Source organism: Bos taurus, chromosome 16 (genome assembly GCF_002263795.3).
Source record: "Bos taurus isolate L1 Dominette 01449 registration number 42190680 breed Hereford chromosome 16, ARS-UCD2.0, whole genome shotgun sequence".
NCBI lineage: Eukaryota > Metazoa > Chordata > Mammalia > Artiodactyla > Bovidae > Bos > Bos taurus.
Genome location: NC_037343.1, coordinates 1,440,185 through 1,453,173, shown reverse-complemented (window position 1 = coordinate 1,453,173; position 12,989 = coordinate 1,440,185). Strand labels below are relative to the sequence as shown.

General features: G+C 45.1%; 1 protein-coding gene and 1 long non-coding RNA gene across 8 annotated transcripts in view; one reads left to right on the top strand and one right to left on the bottom strand.

The window, feature by feature from the left end:
* ATP2B4 (ATPase plasma membrane Ca2+ transporting 4) overlaps positions 1-12,989 on the bottom strand; it is a 102,615-nt gene that overhangs the window by 47,698 nt on the left and 41,928 nt on the right. For 6 of the 7 annotated variants that reach the window (XM_024976047.2, XM_024976051.2, XM_024976041.2 and 3 more), the window contains exon 2: positions 6,630-7,288. In XM_024976047.2, the coding sequence (XP_024831815.1) occupies positions 6,630-6,822 (193 nt within the window). In that variant the 5' untranslated portion in view covers positions 6,823-7,288. 7 annotated transcript variants of the gene reach the window in all.
* LOC132342430 (uncharacterized) lies at positions 7,277-8,911 on the top strand. The gene is made up of 2 exons (XR_009490796.1): positions 7,277-7,364; positions 8,759-8,911. It is a non-coding gene; the product is annotated as an uncharacterized lncRNA (long non-coding RNA).

The following is a 12,989-nucleotide window of genomic DNA, read 5'->3' as shown; positions in this document are numbered from 1 at the left end:
TCCGGGGGTGTGTCTTTCCGTCTGGGCTTCTGCTGTGCACCTTTTGTGAACTCTCCAACTCCGGCACAGAGAAGAGAGAGCTGCCCAGAGTGCCCTCCTTACCCTCTGCTTGGTTGCCCTCTCCCAGGCTGTGTGTTCATCCGCCCCTCTGGTGTCACACCCCCAGTGCTCACACCTTGTAGCTAAATAAAAAGAGTGAAAGCCCCACTTCCAAGGGCAGATGCAACATCTGTCTTGGCTGAAGAAGGAATGCTATCTTTTTTCCCACCCCCAGCTGACATTCAGAGCAAGGCAACAGCAAGGTTGAAAGCAAAACAAAACTTGCAAGAGATTCTGCTGAGTTGCCAAATGAATGGAGCACCAAAGGTCTTAGGCCTGGTAGAAGGGGAGAAAGCGGGGAGGGTTCTCGGGTTGAGAAGACGCAGCGACTCTCCCTGCCTCCAGAATTCCCTATCCCCTGCTTGGCAGCATTATGCCAGCTAAGCCAGAAGCCCCACTCCAGGCAAGGAGGAGCTGGCTAGGAAAGAATTCAGAGAGCCTGGAGTTGGCCTGGGAAACAGCAGGCCCGTGGCTGTCATGCACCGTTGGCCTAATTCGGCCCTAGGCGTATAACTCAAAGCAGACAAGGAATTCCCAGGACACAACATGGAATTCCCTGCAGGGTAGGCGGGACTCAGCAAGGGCACTTTTTCTCTCCTGTCTTTCTCAACCATCTACCTACCATCCCACTGTTGATGCTGCTTCCTACAGGTTTTGTGAAAACCTCCACCCCTCTACCATGTACTAAATATTTCATTTTTGAAGCTCCTGGACTTGCCTCAGCTATTCTCATCACAGTGTAGCTGCTCTCCGGCTGTTTGAGCTGGTTTGCCCCCTTCTCTTCCCTCAAAGATAGTGTTCTGCTATGAGTCTCTCTCATGCCTTAAACTTAATATATCCACCCAACGTATGATGGGCAGAGAGGACCACAGACTGTTCATCTTGGCAGGCACCCAACGTATGATGGGCAGAGAGGACCACAGACTGTTCATCTTGGCAGGCATGCCCATGGGACTGGTTTTTAGGGTAATTTACTTGACATCTTCAAGGTGATAGCTACGGGGCAGAGGGCACAAGGAGAGAGGCAGCTTAGCCGTACTTCTAAGCTGAGCTGGATGGACTCCTAAAAGCAGACTGCTCATGAGTCTGAGCAAGCTCTGGGAGCTGGTGATGGACAGGGAGGCCTGGCGGGCTGCAGTCCATGGGGTTGCAAAGAGTCGGACACGACTGAGCGACTGAACCGAACTAACTGAAAAGTGGATTTTCTGAAACAGACTAATTTTCTATAACAGACTAATAAACAGACTAATGATAGGGAGGAAAATCTCAGAGAAGCCAGTTACCCCTTTTCCTCTCACATCCATTCTATCCCATATCCACTTGCCAATTTATTTATACACCCCCTGGCAACATTAACATTCTCCAAGGCAGTGGTCTCTAAACAGGAGGCATGCATTCATCTGTCGGAGCATGGGAAAGGTACCAGAACCTTTTGTATTACTTCATCCATTCCTATTTCTTGCAGAGTCTATTATGTACATGATATTAGTGTTAGAAGTACAGTAGCATGTAGTTGAACATTTACTGGGGCTACCTGTGCAATTTTCTCCCAGATTGACAATGCTACTAGAAATTTCAATCTGCCGCACTGAGGAAGAGCCCAACCCCAGCACGTCCCAGCTTTTGGAGAAATAGTTCGTGGTAGGACATGCCGCTGGCCTCAAAAGGCACGCCAACAGAAGCACAACAGGGACACCGCTGAACCCCAGAAGCCGTAGGCTGGCGGGAGATATCAACTCAAATCCTACAGTTAATGAACCAAAAATCAAAATCTGGGCTGTCTCAAAGCAGTTTCTTTCCCCTTCCTGCCATTTACTCCCCAAAGAATCTCAGCTTCCCAAACCAAGTAGCTGCTCAATAATTACGCCAGGAACGTTTAGTAAGTGGTAGCAATTACCCTAGAGCACAGCCAGGCCAGAGCTTCCCTAGACAGTTACATGATCGAGGAGTCCTATCTCCAACTCCTAAGCCCACCTGTCCTCCCCTCCAGGTCCCCATAATACCATCACAGCACTATGACACTATTTCTGAAGTTGACTTAATTTTTGTGTATTCTCTTAGTGCCTGTCAAGCCCTATGGAAGGAAGAACTGTCCCTGTTGTGTTCACCACTGTGTCCCCACTACCTGCTGGACACTATTTGTTCACTGTCATTGAAAAGAAATTAGAATCCCTGTGTCCTACAGCCATACCTCAGCTCTGCAGAGGAGAAAAGAAACAGCAGGATGTAGAGGAAAGATGAAATAGAAACTCCCAACAACGTTCTTCTTGATCCAAATTCAATATAAATAGCCTTTAGCTTTCTGAAGGAAGCCCAAAGGTAATTATTCAATGTTTAGTCAAGGCTCCCCTTCTCTGCCCTTTCTGATCTGGGCCCAGGTCCCCTGACTCCCCTAATATTGGCATAGCACCTCCTCAGAAAACATCATTCTTTCTCTGAAAAAGGGTAACACAGCTGAGGACCCATGTGGAAAGGTTCTGTGGGGAAGGAGAATTCATACAACTTTCTATCTGCACCGAAGAATCTCTCATCCAGATCCTCTCTTCTTCCTGCACACCAAGGGAGACTAAGGAAAAGACTTCTTTCTTCCCCTTAGTTCAGTTCAGTTCAGTCACTCAGTCGTGTCCGACTCTTTGCGACCCCATGAATCGCAGCACACCAGGCCTCCGTCCATCACCAACTCCCGGAGTTCACTCAAACTCATGTCCATCGAGTCGGTGATGCCATCCAGCCATCTCATCCTCCGTCATCCCCTTCTCCTCCTGCCCCCAATCCCTCCCAGCATCAGAGTCTTTTCCAATGAGTCAACTCTTTGCATGAGGTGGCCAAAGTACTGGAGTTTCAGCTTTAGCATCATTCCTTCCAAAGAACACCCAGGACTGATCTCCTTTAGAATGGACTGGTTGGATCTCCTTGCAGTCCAAGGGACTCTCAAGAGTCTTCTCCAAAATCACAGTTCCAAAGCATCAATTCTTCAGCGCTATCAGTTTTCTCAGTTCAGATTCACACAGGTTTTTCTTGCTCTTGGAAGCCAGGAGATAACATGGAAAATTAATCAGAAGATAAAAGGCTACCTTCCAGTGGGTATCATCCAGCTCTTTGAGGACTGGAAAAATCTGAGGGTGGGGATGGAATCGGGAACCAAGTGGCAGTGAAAAGAGAGAGAAACTGGAATGAGGAAAGGAGCAAACTGAAAAGATCCCATCAGTGCAAAACGCTCAGGTTTTTCTTGCTGATAAACCTCAGGCAACACAACCTCTTAGGGCCTCCCCGAAGGCTCGGCGGTGAAGAATCTGCCTGCAGTGCGGCAGGTGTGCATTTGATCCCTGGGTAGGGAGATTCTCTGGAGGAGGAAATGGCAACTCACTCCAGTGTTCTTGCCTGAAACATTCCACAGACAGAGGAGCCCAGCGGGCTACAGTCCATGGGAGTCAGACACGACTGAACGACTGAGCACACACACACACACAATGCAGCCGTTTACCCAACCGACACAATCAGCTCTGCCTCTCTGCTGAGCCTCGTCTGCTCACTGATGAGTGCTGAGGGGTCTGAGCACCTCCATGTCATCTCAGATGTAACCAACTCTTAGCCACTGGGGCACCGCCTCTTGTTCCAACTAGTCACTGGACTCTTAGCGACCCCATGGACTGCAGCCTACCAGGCTCCTCCATCCATGGGATTTTCCAGGCAACAGTACTAGAGTGGAGTGCCATTGCCTCCTCCTCAAGGAACACAAGCCAATATTAAATGCATATTAGTATCGGGTCACAGTTAGGCATTTTATCAGGTACCAGAATATAAAACAAATTGTAAAACTATCTGTGCTTCTGAGACTCTCTGTGTTGCTGCTCTAGCTGAAGAGGCAGCAGAGCATTAATGGTCTGTAAGTCAGAAAACACGAATTATTCCATCAAGTTCTACCCTGTGGTAAGACTTTAGGCAAGTCATTTAATTTTTTTGGTCTGTTGAGATCACTCAACAAGAGAGAGAGAGAGAGAAATAAAACTATGTTAGTGTCAGAAAAGTTATAAACTGCAAGTTGCATAAGGTCCCTTAGTAGCTATGGTGTAAAACAATCTATCCTAAAGATACTATCAATCCAACAGAAAATAAAGAGGAAGGGTCATATTCTAGGGAACGATCTTCCCAATCAATCAGCGGAATTCAAGCACTGGGAAAATTCCTTTATGTTATTATCAGCCTGCAGGGACCTACCACAGGCGACAAAGCTGTGCTCGGCTGTCAGGCACCCTCGTGTGCTCTCTGTGCACTGGCTGGCTTTTTCTGGCACCTGGATACTGACACTCTTTTCTCAGCCTGTCCAAACAAACCGCGCAGCATCACCTCTGTCTGGGGAGAGAGTCCCGTGTCATAGCTCTTCTGTGGCTTCTTTTCTTACCCCTTTACCCTTCTCACACATGAGCAAGTCACTGTTGGCCCTGAGCGCTAAAAATCACTCATGGAAAAGTTGTTTCTGACAGCCTGCTTCCCAGCTCCAGGACCAGCCCAATGGTAAGTTGTAATACTGAAAACCATCAGGACACATGTTTGCGATCCAAGGAAGCAGGGGAATGGCAGTGGACAGCTGTGCCGGTGGCAGGGGTCCTGGCGTGGCCAGGGTCTGCGGCAACAGAAGCCCCTGACACCAGAAGGCGACTTCCAACTACAGGTCTACAACTGGGGTTGGGAGAGAATCTAAGCATTTGATATCTGATTCTGACATGAAAGAACACGTATGTTGGCCTTTGGGAATGGGAGCTCTCTGGGAACTAGAAGTACACAGTAGCAGCTATGAGAAAGGGGCTGGGAAATTGGGAGGAAAGTCTGGACTCTGCTCTTGGAAGTTTCTCAGGTTCCAGTTTATTTGGAGTTTCACTTTGTGAAGGAAGCAACTGAGCCAAGGGAAAAGAACGTAACAGGAAGAGGGAAAGGAAGATCCTGCTTAAATTCTGAGGAGTGTTCCTGAAGTACTGCATTATCTCAGTGAAAACATAGGAGTAGCCACTGTGAAAGTGGCAAAATAAAGAAATCCAGCTGACAAGAAGAAGGCATTACCCAAAGGGCAGTCATGAGAAACTGGACAGACGGCAACGACTGAGCCGCACGAGAGCAGCTTAGCACTGCCACACTAAGCAGGCTTCTTTTGACATCGATGGTGAATGCAGAGAATGGACAGTGGCAGCAGGTGGACTGCAGCAGCCTGACAGATGAATAACACCCTGCACTCCATGGGCTCTCATATCCTGGCAAATATCATCAGACGCATGGGCTCTGTTTTAATGTGAGACAACTAATTTATTGAACACCCATTATTAGAATACGCATTGTACATACATTATTTAATCCCAATAACTCTATAGACTAAGTATTAATATCATTTGCAAACAAGAAAATGATTTTTACTTACGGAGAATGAGTAAACTATTCAATGTTATTCAGCTAGTAAATGGTAGAGCCAGTACTGAACTCAAAGCCTACAAGATAAGAAAGTGAACTCTAGAAGTACAGAGACCATGTAAGGCAGCTCTCCCTGCTGGTAAAGAAAATAAAACATGGGCAATGGACAGATATCTAGATAAAAATTTCTCCCTTTTTCCTTTTAATCATAGAGTCTGGACTCCAAGTCACTAATTTATAACACTGGCTAGGGGTCACAACTTCTTAGAACTGGCAAAAAATATGATGTGGCTTCCAAGAAAGGGTCAGAAATGGTATACCTCAAGAGGCTGAAGGCATCTCAAGGACAAGATCTTTGCTTCACCTCAAGCTACTCAATCAAGGCCTGCCTGACTGATAGGGCCAAGCAAGGACCCGTAACAGAGATGCTGAAACTAGGCAGAAAGAAGCAAATAAGATTTCTCTAGTAATATCTCCATTTCAACGAAATAAAATTACCATGGCTCACTGGGCAACTGGGCTGAGCCAGGTAAGCATGAAGCTGGATTTTTCATTTTCTTTAGAGAATAGATTAAGAAGAACTATACTAAAAATACATCAGACAGGGTTGAAAAAGTCATCAATAATTTCCTGAAAGAAAACTGAGTAACCCAAAGATATGGTGGGTAAACTCTCTACATTTTGATTTTCCACCCTGTTTCTAACTGTGTACCATAGAGAAGTACTACATTAGGTAGACGGACTCATCCACTCTTCTTCCTATTATACTGTAAGATCAGGGTAGGGAAGAATCATATCTTCAACCCTTTGCAATCAAAGACTGATACTGAGTTAGGGACTTGATTATTTACTGATAAACACACCTCTAACATAAACATTTATAAGAGACATTCCCCCTTCTGTACAAGAGAAGGAAAGAATGATCTTCAGAGAATACCACAGTCACTAAACCTCATCTCTGGGAAAGAAATAATGTTTCTCTCCACAGCCTGACATCTTTTCAGTGCTATGGAGACTGTACTTTGCCTGCACAGATATAGCAGCAAGGTTTCCAGAAACATTCCTTCTCTAGACGCAGACAGAACACAGGCCGCCTTGCTCCAATCCCCCACCCCTGGCGTGGCCTTTACCTTCCACAGGGTTGGTTTTCAGTCTACTGCAGAGGTTCATCACTCCTCCGTAGTGGACGTTGATCTGGTCTATTGCATCACTTGAGCGCAGCTCCATCAGCTTCCTCAGGTCCATCACTGTGCAGCCAAACTCCCCTTCACGGCTCTCAAGTATCGAGTTGGACGGCAAGGTGTGTTCTGTTGGGTTCGTCATTTTGCCTGCTGTTACCAAGCCCCTCAACAGAGAAAATGTGAACTCTCCCTTCCACTGATTCAGGGTCTCTCGTTTCTCTTCCTCACTTCTTACTTCTTTCTTCTCTGAGAGTCCAGATGCGATTAAGACTGACTAAATCTTGTGCAGGAAGCTTCAGAGCAGCAGCCTGTGGTCCAGGTCCTTTCTTGTGTATGAAGCTTGTCAGCCAAAGGAGGAAGAGGAGGGGGGAACTGAGTGTGAGCCGGACCACGTGTTACGATGACTGGTGTCCCCAGGTGGTGATGGAAGCAGTTGTCCAGGGTAGGTAGGTTCCTAGTTTAGACCAACTTTCCCAGATGGCGGGATAAACAGGATGTGCATGTTACCATGGAGGCAACCTTAGCAACAACCAGCAACTGCAGTGGCAGAGAGGTGGCAGGAGAGGAGAACGAGGAGGGCTCCCTGGAAACCGGTGACAACTGGGTCTCTGGAATAAAGATTCAAAGGCAGACATAAAGAAACAATTAGAACAGCATGGGATCCAGCAACAGCAAGGACAAGAGGTACTCATTCTAGCACAAGCGTTTAGGTGACAGTTGATACCTGAGCTGAACTGATAGCTCAGGCCTAAGCTGAGCGGACTGACTTAGGAGAGGCCCCTTCTTCCCTGGGGGCCCCTCAGCAGCCTGTAAACTCCAATGTAGAGAAATAACTTCAGATACACCCCAGCCTTCACACCTCACCTCTGCTAAACCAAGCAACACAAACCCCACAACTGGAGAAACTTGGAACTAACGGGTTATATGACCTCTAATGGCTCTCCCTGTCTATTTGAGGGCCCTGCAACAGAATGTTTTAGTCTCTTTTAATCTTAGAATGTTTTAATCTTACCTCTAAGAGGTGAGAAGAGATCAGGAAAGGAGTCCAGACCAGAGTGATCTGGAGGGTAGCCTGCCAGTCTGCCACCCTCCTCCAAACCCTGCACCCTACCACATTCCTAACACACCCATGTACAAACCAGGAGGGCAACCTGGGAGAAGACGGCCACATCCCCTGCAGCCCCTGAGAACACTTGGCCTGACACTGTATAGAAATTCTGCAGTTGTATATATTTCTGTATAGAAATATTGCAGTTGTCAATAGATCAGGTACTACGTTCAGATCTTGGAGTCTAAAAAGCTTTGGGGAGAAAAGGATGAGTAAAACCCTCCAGCAGTAGGCGATGCAGGGTGGAACATTTATACATAATGGGAACAGAAAGACCTCTGAGGAAGAAAGATAGTTTGAAGCCTGTGAGTGTTCAAGTTTCTCTGGGATTGCAGGAATATGACAGCTATCAATTCAGCCAGAGCCTAGGGCCATAACAAGGTCAGTAGGGGAGCAAAGTCAGCTTGTGTATGAGTGACAACGGAGGGTCTCAGGTCAGCAGTTCTCTCGGGAAGCCATATGTCACCTCACACATGTTGACTAGGGAGAGAGGGACGGGTGGGAACGGGGAGGATGAAGGAGAGAAAAAGCCTAAGCCCTGTCCTCAGCTTCAGGCAAGAGGACCACCACACACCAGCCACTTAAATGCCAAGGGGATCTTTCTGAACACGGCGCCAAAGCATTGAGGTCCCAGCCCTGGTCAGCCCCTCTTTTATACGTGGATGACGTCCTTGCTTCTAGACGATGAACAGGAAGTACAAGGGTCATCAGATAAGGGCTTGACTACTATATTAATTCCCAAAAATCACATGTGGCCAAAGTTCTTACTAATTCTAATCAGCACTGTTCTTAGTAGATTCCGCGGGGATGGAGGCGGTTACACCCCTCCCTCTCCCAGGATGCCCGCAGCTTACTCCTTCTACTGTGAATTTCTAGTGCTACCCTGACTTATAAAGGGTTATACAAGCAGCGTTTTGTTTTGTTCTTGTTGCTATTGTTTTTCAAATATCATGCTCCCTTTTCTTTTTAGGTGACATTCCTAGGGGACAGAAGAGAAGGGCTACAGCAGCAAGAAGCCCATTTGACCCTTAAGTGGAACTCCTTAACCTTTGGAGAGGATGTTGAGGGCAGTGCTGATTGACAGCTTAACTGGAAATTATAACCTTTTTTTTCTTTATCTCTACCACCTACTGCCATGGCTGTTTCACGAAGGCAGAGATTTTTCATGTGTCTTGCTCAATGCTTTCTCCCCAGTGCCCAGACAATCACCTACACAAAGCAGGCATTCAGCTAATTTTTTTGGCTGAATAACTCATAGTAGATTCAGAACCAGATTTACCATCTTCCCAAGAACCTTTGGAACAAGTCACTTAGCTTTCTTAGAGCTCAGTTTTTTTTAGGGCTCAGTTCCTCCCACCTTTATCTGGGAGAAGAAATTGATAAATGAATGGCATTATAAATAGAAATAGTACCTGGAAATCTTAGATGAAAGATGACCAAAAAAAAAAAAAAAAAAGAAAGATGACCAGTGTCCTGTATAGGACAGTCAAGTGATGTGAAAAGGTTAATTTGATCTTAATGAACTTTTGTTATCTAGTCCTTTAAGCAGAAAAGCAATAATCCCCATGTGCCCCTCCATCTTTTCTTGTGAGAGCAAACTCCCTCACCCCCCAAACAAGTGGAAAATTCCAAGCAGCATCATTAGCAATAACCATTATCTAGGTTATAACCATTAGCAAAAACCACTTCATGGATCACAGCCTTGTCATGGTAAAGGGGTTTGCATAACTGAATGAAGCTGTAAGTTATGCAGTGCAGGGCCACCCAAGACAGACAGGTCATAGTGAAGAGTTCTGACAAAACTTGGTCCACAGGAAGAGGAAATGGCAACCTACTTCAGTATTCCTGCCGCAAAAACCCTATGAAGAGTATGAAAAGGCAAAAAGATATGACATGGGAAGATGAGCCCCCCATGTCAGAGGGTGTCCAATATGCTACTGGGGAAGAGTGGAGGGCAATTACTCATAGCTTCAGGAAGAATGAAGCAGCTAGGCCAAAGCAGAAATGATGCTCAGCTGTGGATGCATCTGGAGGTGAAAGTAAAGTTTGATGCTGTAAAGAACAGTACTGCATAGGAACCTGGAATGTTACATCCATGAATCAAGTTTGAACATTGTCAAACAGGAGATGGTAAGATTGAACATTAACATCTTAGAAATCAGTGAACTAAAATGGATGGGAATGGGCAAATTTAATTTAGATGACCATTTTATCTCCTACTGTGGGCAAGAATCCCTTAGAAGAAATGGAGTAGCCCTCATAGTCAACAAAAGAGTCTGAAATGCAGTACCTAGGTGCAGCCTCAAAAACAACAGAATCGTCTTGGTTCATTTTCAAGGCAAACCATTCAACATCAGAGTAATCCAAGTCTATGCCCCAACCACCGATGCTGAAGAAGCTGAAGTTGACTGGTTCTGTGAAGACCTACACTGTCTTCTAGAACTAACACTGAAAAAAGATGTCCTTATTCATCACAGGGGATTGGAATGCAAAAGTAGGAAGTCAAGAGATATCCAGAATAACAGGCAAGTTTGGCCTTAGAGTACAATATGAATCACAGCAAAGGCTAACAGAGTTTTGTCAAGAGAATACACTGGTCATAGCAAACACCCTTTTTCAACAATACAACAGATGACTCTACACATGGATATCACCTGATGGTCAATACCGCAATCAGACTGATCATGTTCTTTGCAGCCAAAGATGGAAAAGCTCTATAAAACAAGACCCGGAGCTGACTGTGGCTCAGATCATGAGCTCCGTATTGCAAATTCCAGGCTTAAATTAAAGAAAACACGGAAAACTACTAGGCCATTCATATATGACCTAAATCAAATCCCTTATAATTATACAGTGGAGGTGACAAATCAATTCAAGGGATTAGAGCTGGTAGACAAAGTGCCTGAAGAACTACGGACAGAGGTTTGTAACACTGTACAGGAGGCAGTGACCAAAACCATCCCCAAGAAAAAGAAATGCAAGAAGGCAAAATGGTTGTCTGAGAGGCCTTACAAATAGCTAAGAAAAGAAGAGAAGAGAAAAGCAAAAGATAAAGAGAAAGATATATCCAACTGAATACAGAGTTCAAAGGAAAGCAAGGAGAGATAAAAGGGCCTTCTTAAATGAACAGTGCCAAGAAATAGAGAAAAACAATAGAATGGGGAAGACTAGAGATCTCCTTAAGAACATTAGCGACATCATGCAAGGAGGGGCATGACAAAGAACAGAAACAGTAAGAAGCTAACAGAAGCTGAAGAGATTAAAAAGAGGTGGCAAGAATACAGTATATTAAAAAGGTCTTAATGATAACCATGATGGTGAGGCCACTTACCCAGAGCCAGACACCCTGCAGTGTGAAGTCAAGTGGGCCTTAGGAAGCATTACTATGAACAAAGCTAGTGGAGGCAACAGAATTCCAGCTGAACTATGGAAAATCCTAAAAGATGATGCTGTGAAAGTGCTGCACTCAATATGCCAGCAAATTTGGAAAGCAGTGGCCACAGGACCAGAAAAGGTCAGTTTTCATTCCAATCTCAATGAAGGGCAATGCCAAAGAATGTTCAAACTACTGTACAATTGCACTCACTTCATATGTTAGAAAGGTTATGCCCCAACTCCTTCAAGCTGGGCTTCAGCAGTATGTGAACTGTGAACTTCCAGATGTACAAGCTGGATTTAGAAAAGGCAGAGGAACCAGAGATCACATTGCCAACATTAATTGGATCATGGACTAAGCAAGAGAATTCCAGAAAAGCATCTACTTGTGCTTCATTGACTACACTAAAGCCTTTGACTGTATGGACCACAACAAATGTGGAAAATTCTTAAAGAGATGGGCGTATCAGACCATCTTACTTGTCTCCTGAGAAACTTGCATGTGGGTCAAGAAGCAACAGTTAGAACCAGACATGGAAAAATTGACAGTTTCAAAACTGGGAAAGGAGTATGACAAGGCTGCAAACTGTCACCTTGCTTTGTTGTTGATGTTCAGCTGCTCAGTCATGTCCAACTCTTTGCAACCCCATGGACTGCAGCACGCCAGGTTTCCCTGTCTTTCACCATCTCCTGGAGCGTGCTCAAATTCATTTCTATTGAGTTGGTGATGCCATCCAACTATTTCATCCTCAGTCATCCCCTTCTCCTCCTGCCTTCAATCTTTCCTGGCATCAGGGTCTTTTCCAATGAGTCGGCTCTTTGCATCAGGTAGCCAAAGTACTGGAGCTTCAGCTTCAGCATCAATCCTTCCAATGAATATTCAGGATTGATTTCCTTTGGGATTGACTGGTTTGATCTCCTCGTTGTTCAAGGAACTCTCAAGAGTCTTCTCCAACACCACAGTGCAAAAGCATCAATTCTTCGGCATTCAGTCTTGTTTATGGTCCAACTCTCACATCCATATATAACAACTGGAAAAACCATAGCTTTGACTAGATGGACCTTTGTTAGCAAAGTGATGTCTCTGCTTTTTAGTATGCTGTCTAGATTTGTCACAGCTTTTCTTCCAAGGAGCAAGTGTCTTTTAATTTCATGGCTGCAGTCACCATCTGCAGTGATTTTGGAGTCCAAGAAAATAAAATCTGTCACTGTTTCCACTGTTGCTCCATCTATTTGCCATGAAGTGATGGGACTGGATGTCATGATCTTAGTTTTTTGAATGTTGAGCTTTAAGTCAGCTTTTTCACTCTCCTCTTTCACTCACCAAAGGGCTCTTTAGCTCCTCTTTGTTTTCTGCAATAAGGGTGGTGTCATCTGAGTATCTGAGGTTATTGATATTTCTCCTGGCAATTTTGACTGAGCTTGTGCTTCATCCAGCCTGGCATTTTGCGTGATGTAATCTACATAGAACTTAAATAAACAGGGTGACAATATACATCCTTGATGTAATCCTTTCCCGATTTGGAACCAGTCTGTTGTTCCATGTCTGGTTCTAACTCTTGCTTCTTGACTCACATACAGGTTTCTCAGGAGACAGGTAAGGTGGTCTGGTATTCCCATCTCTTTAAAAATTTTCCACAGTTTGTTGTGATCCACAGAGTCAAAGGCTTTAGCATGGTCAGTGAAGCAGAAGTATATATTTTTCTAGAATTCTCTTGCTTTTTCTATCATCCAACGGATGTTGGCAATTTGCTCTCTGGTTCCTCTGCTTTTTCTAAATTCAGCTCGGTTCATGTAATGTTGAAGCCTAGCTTGAAGAATTGTGT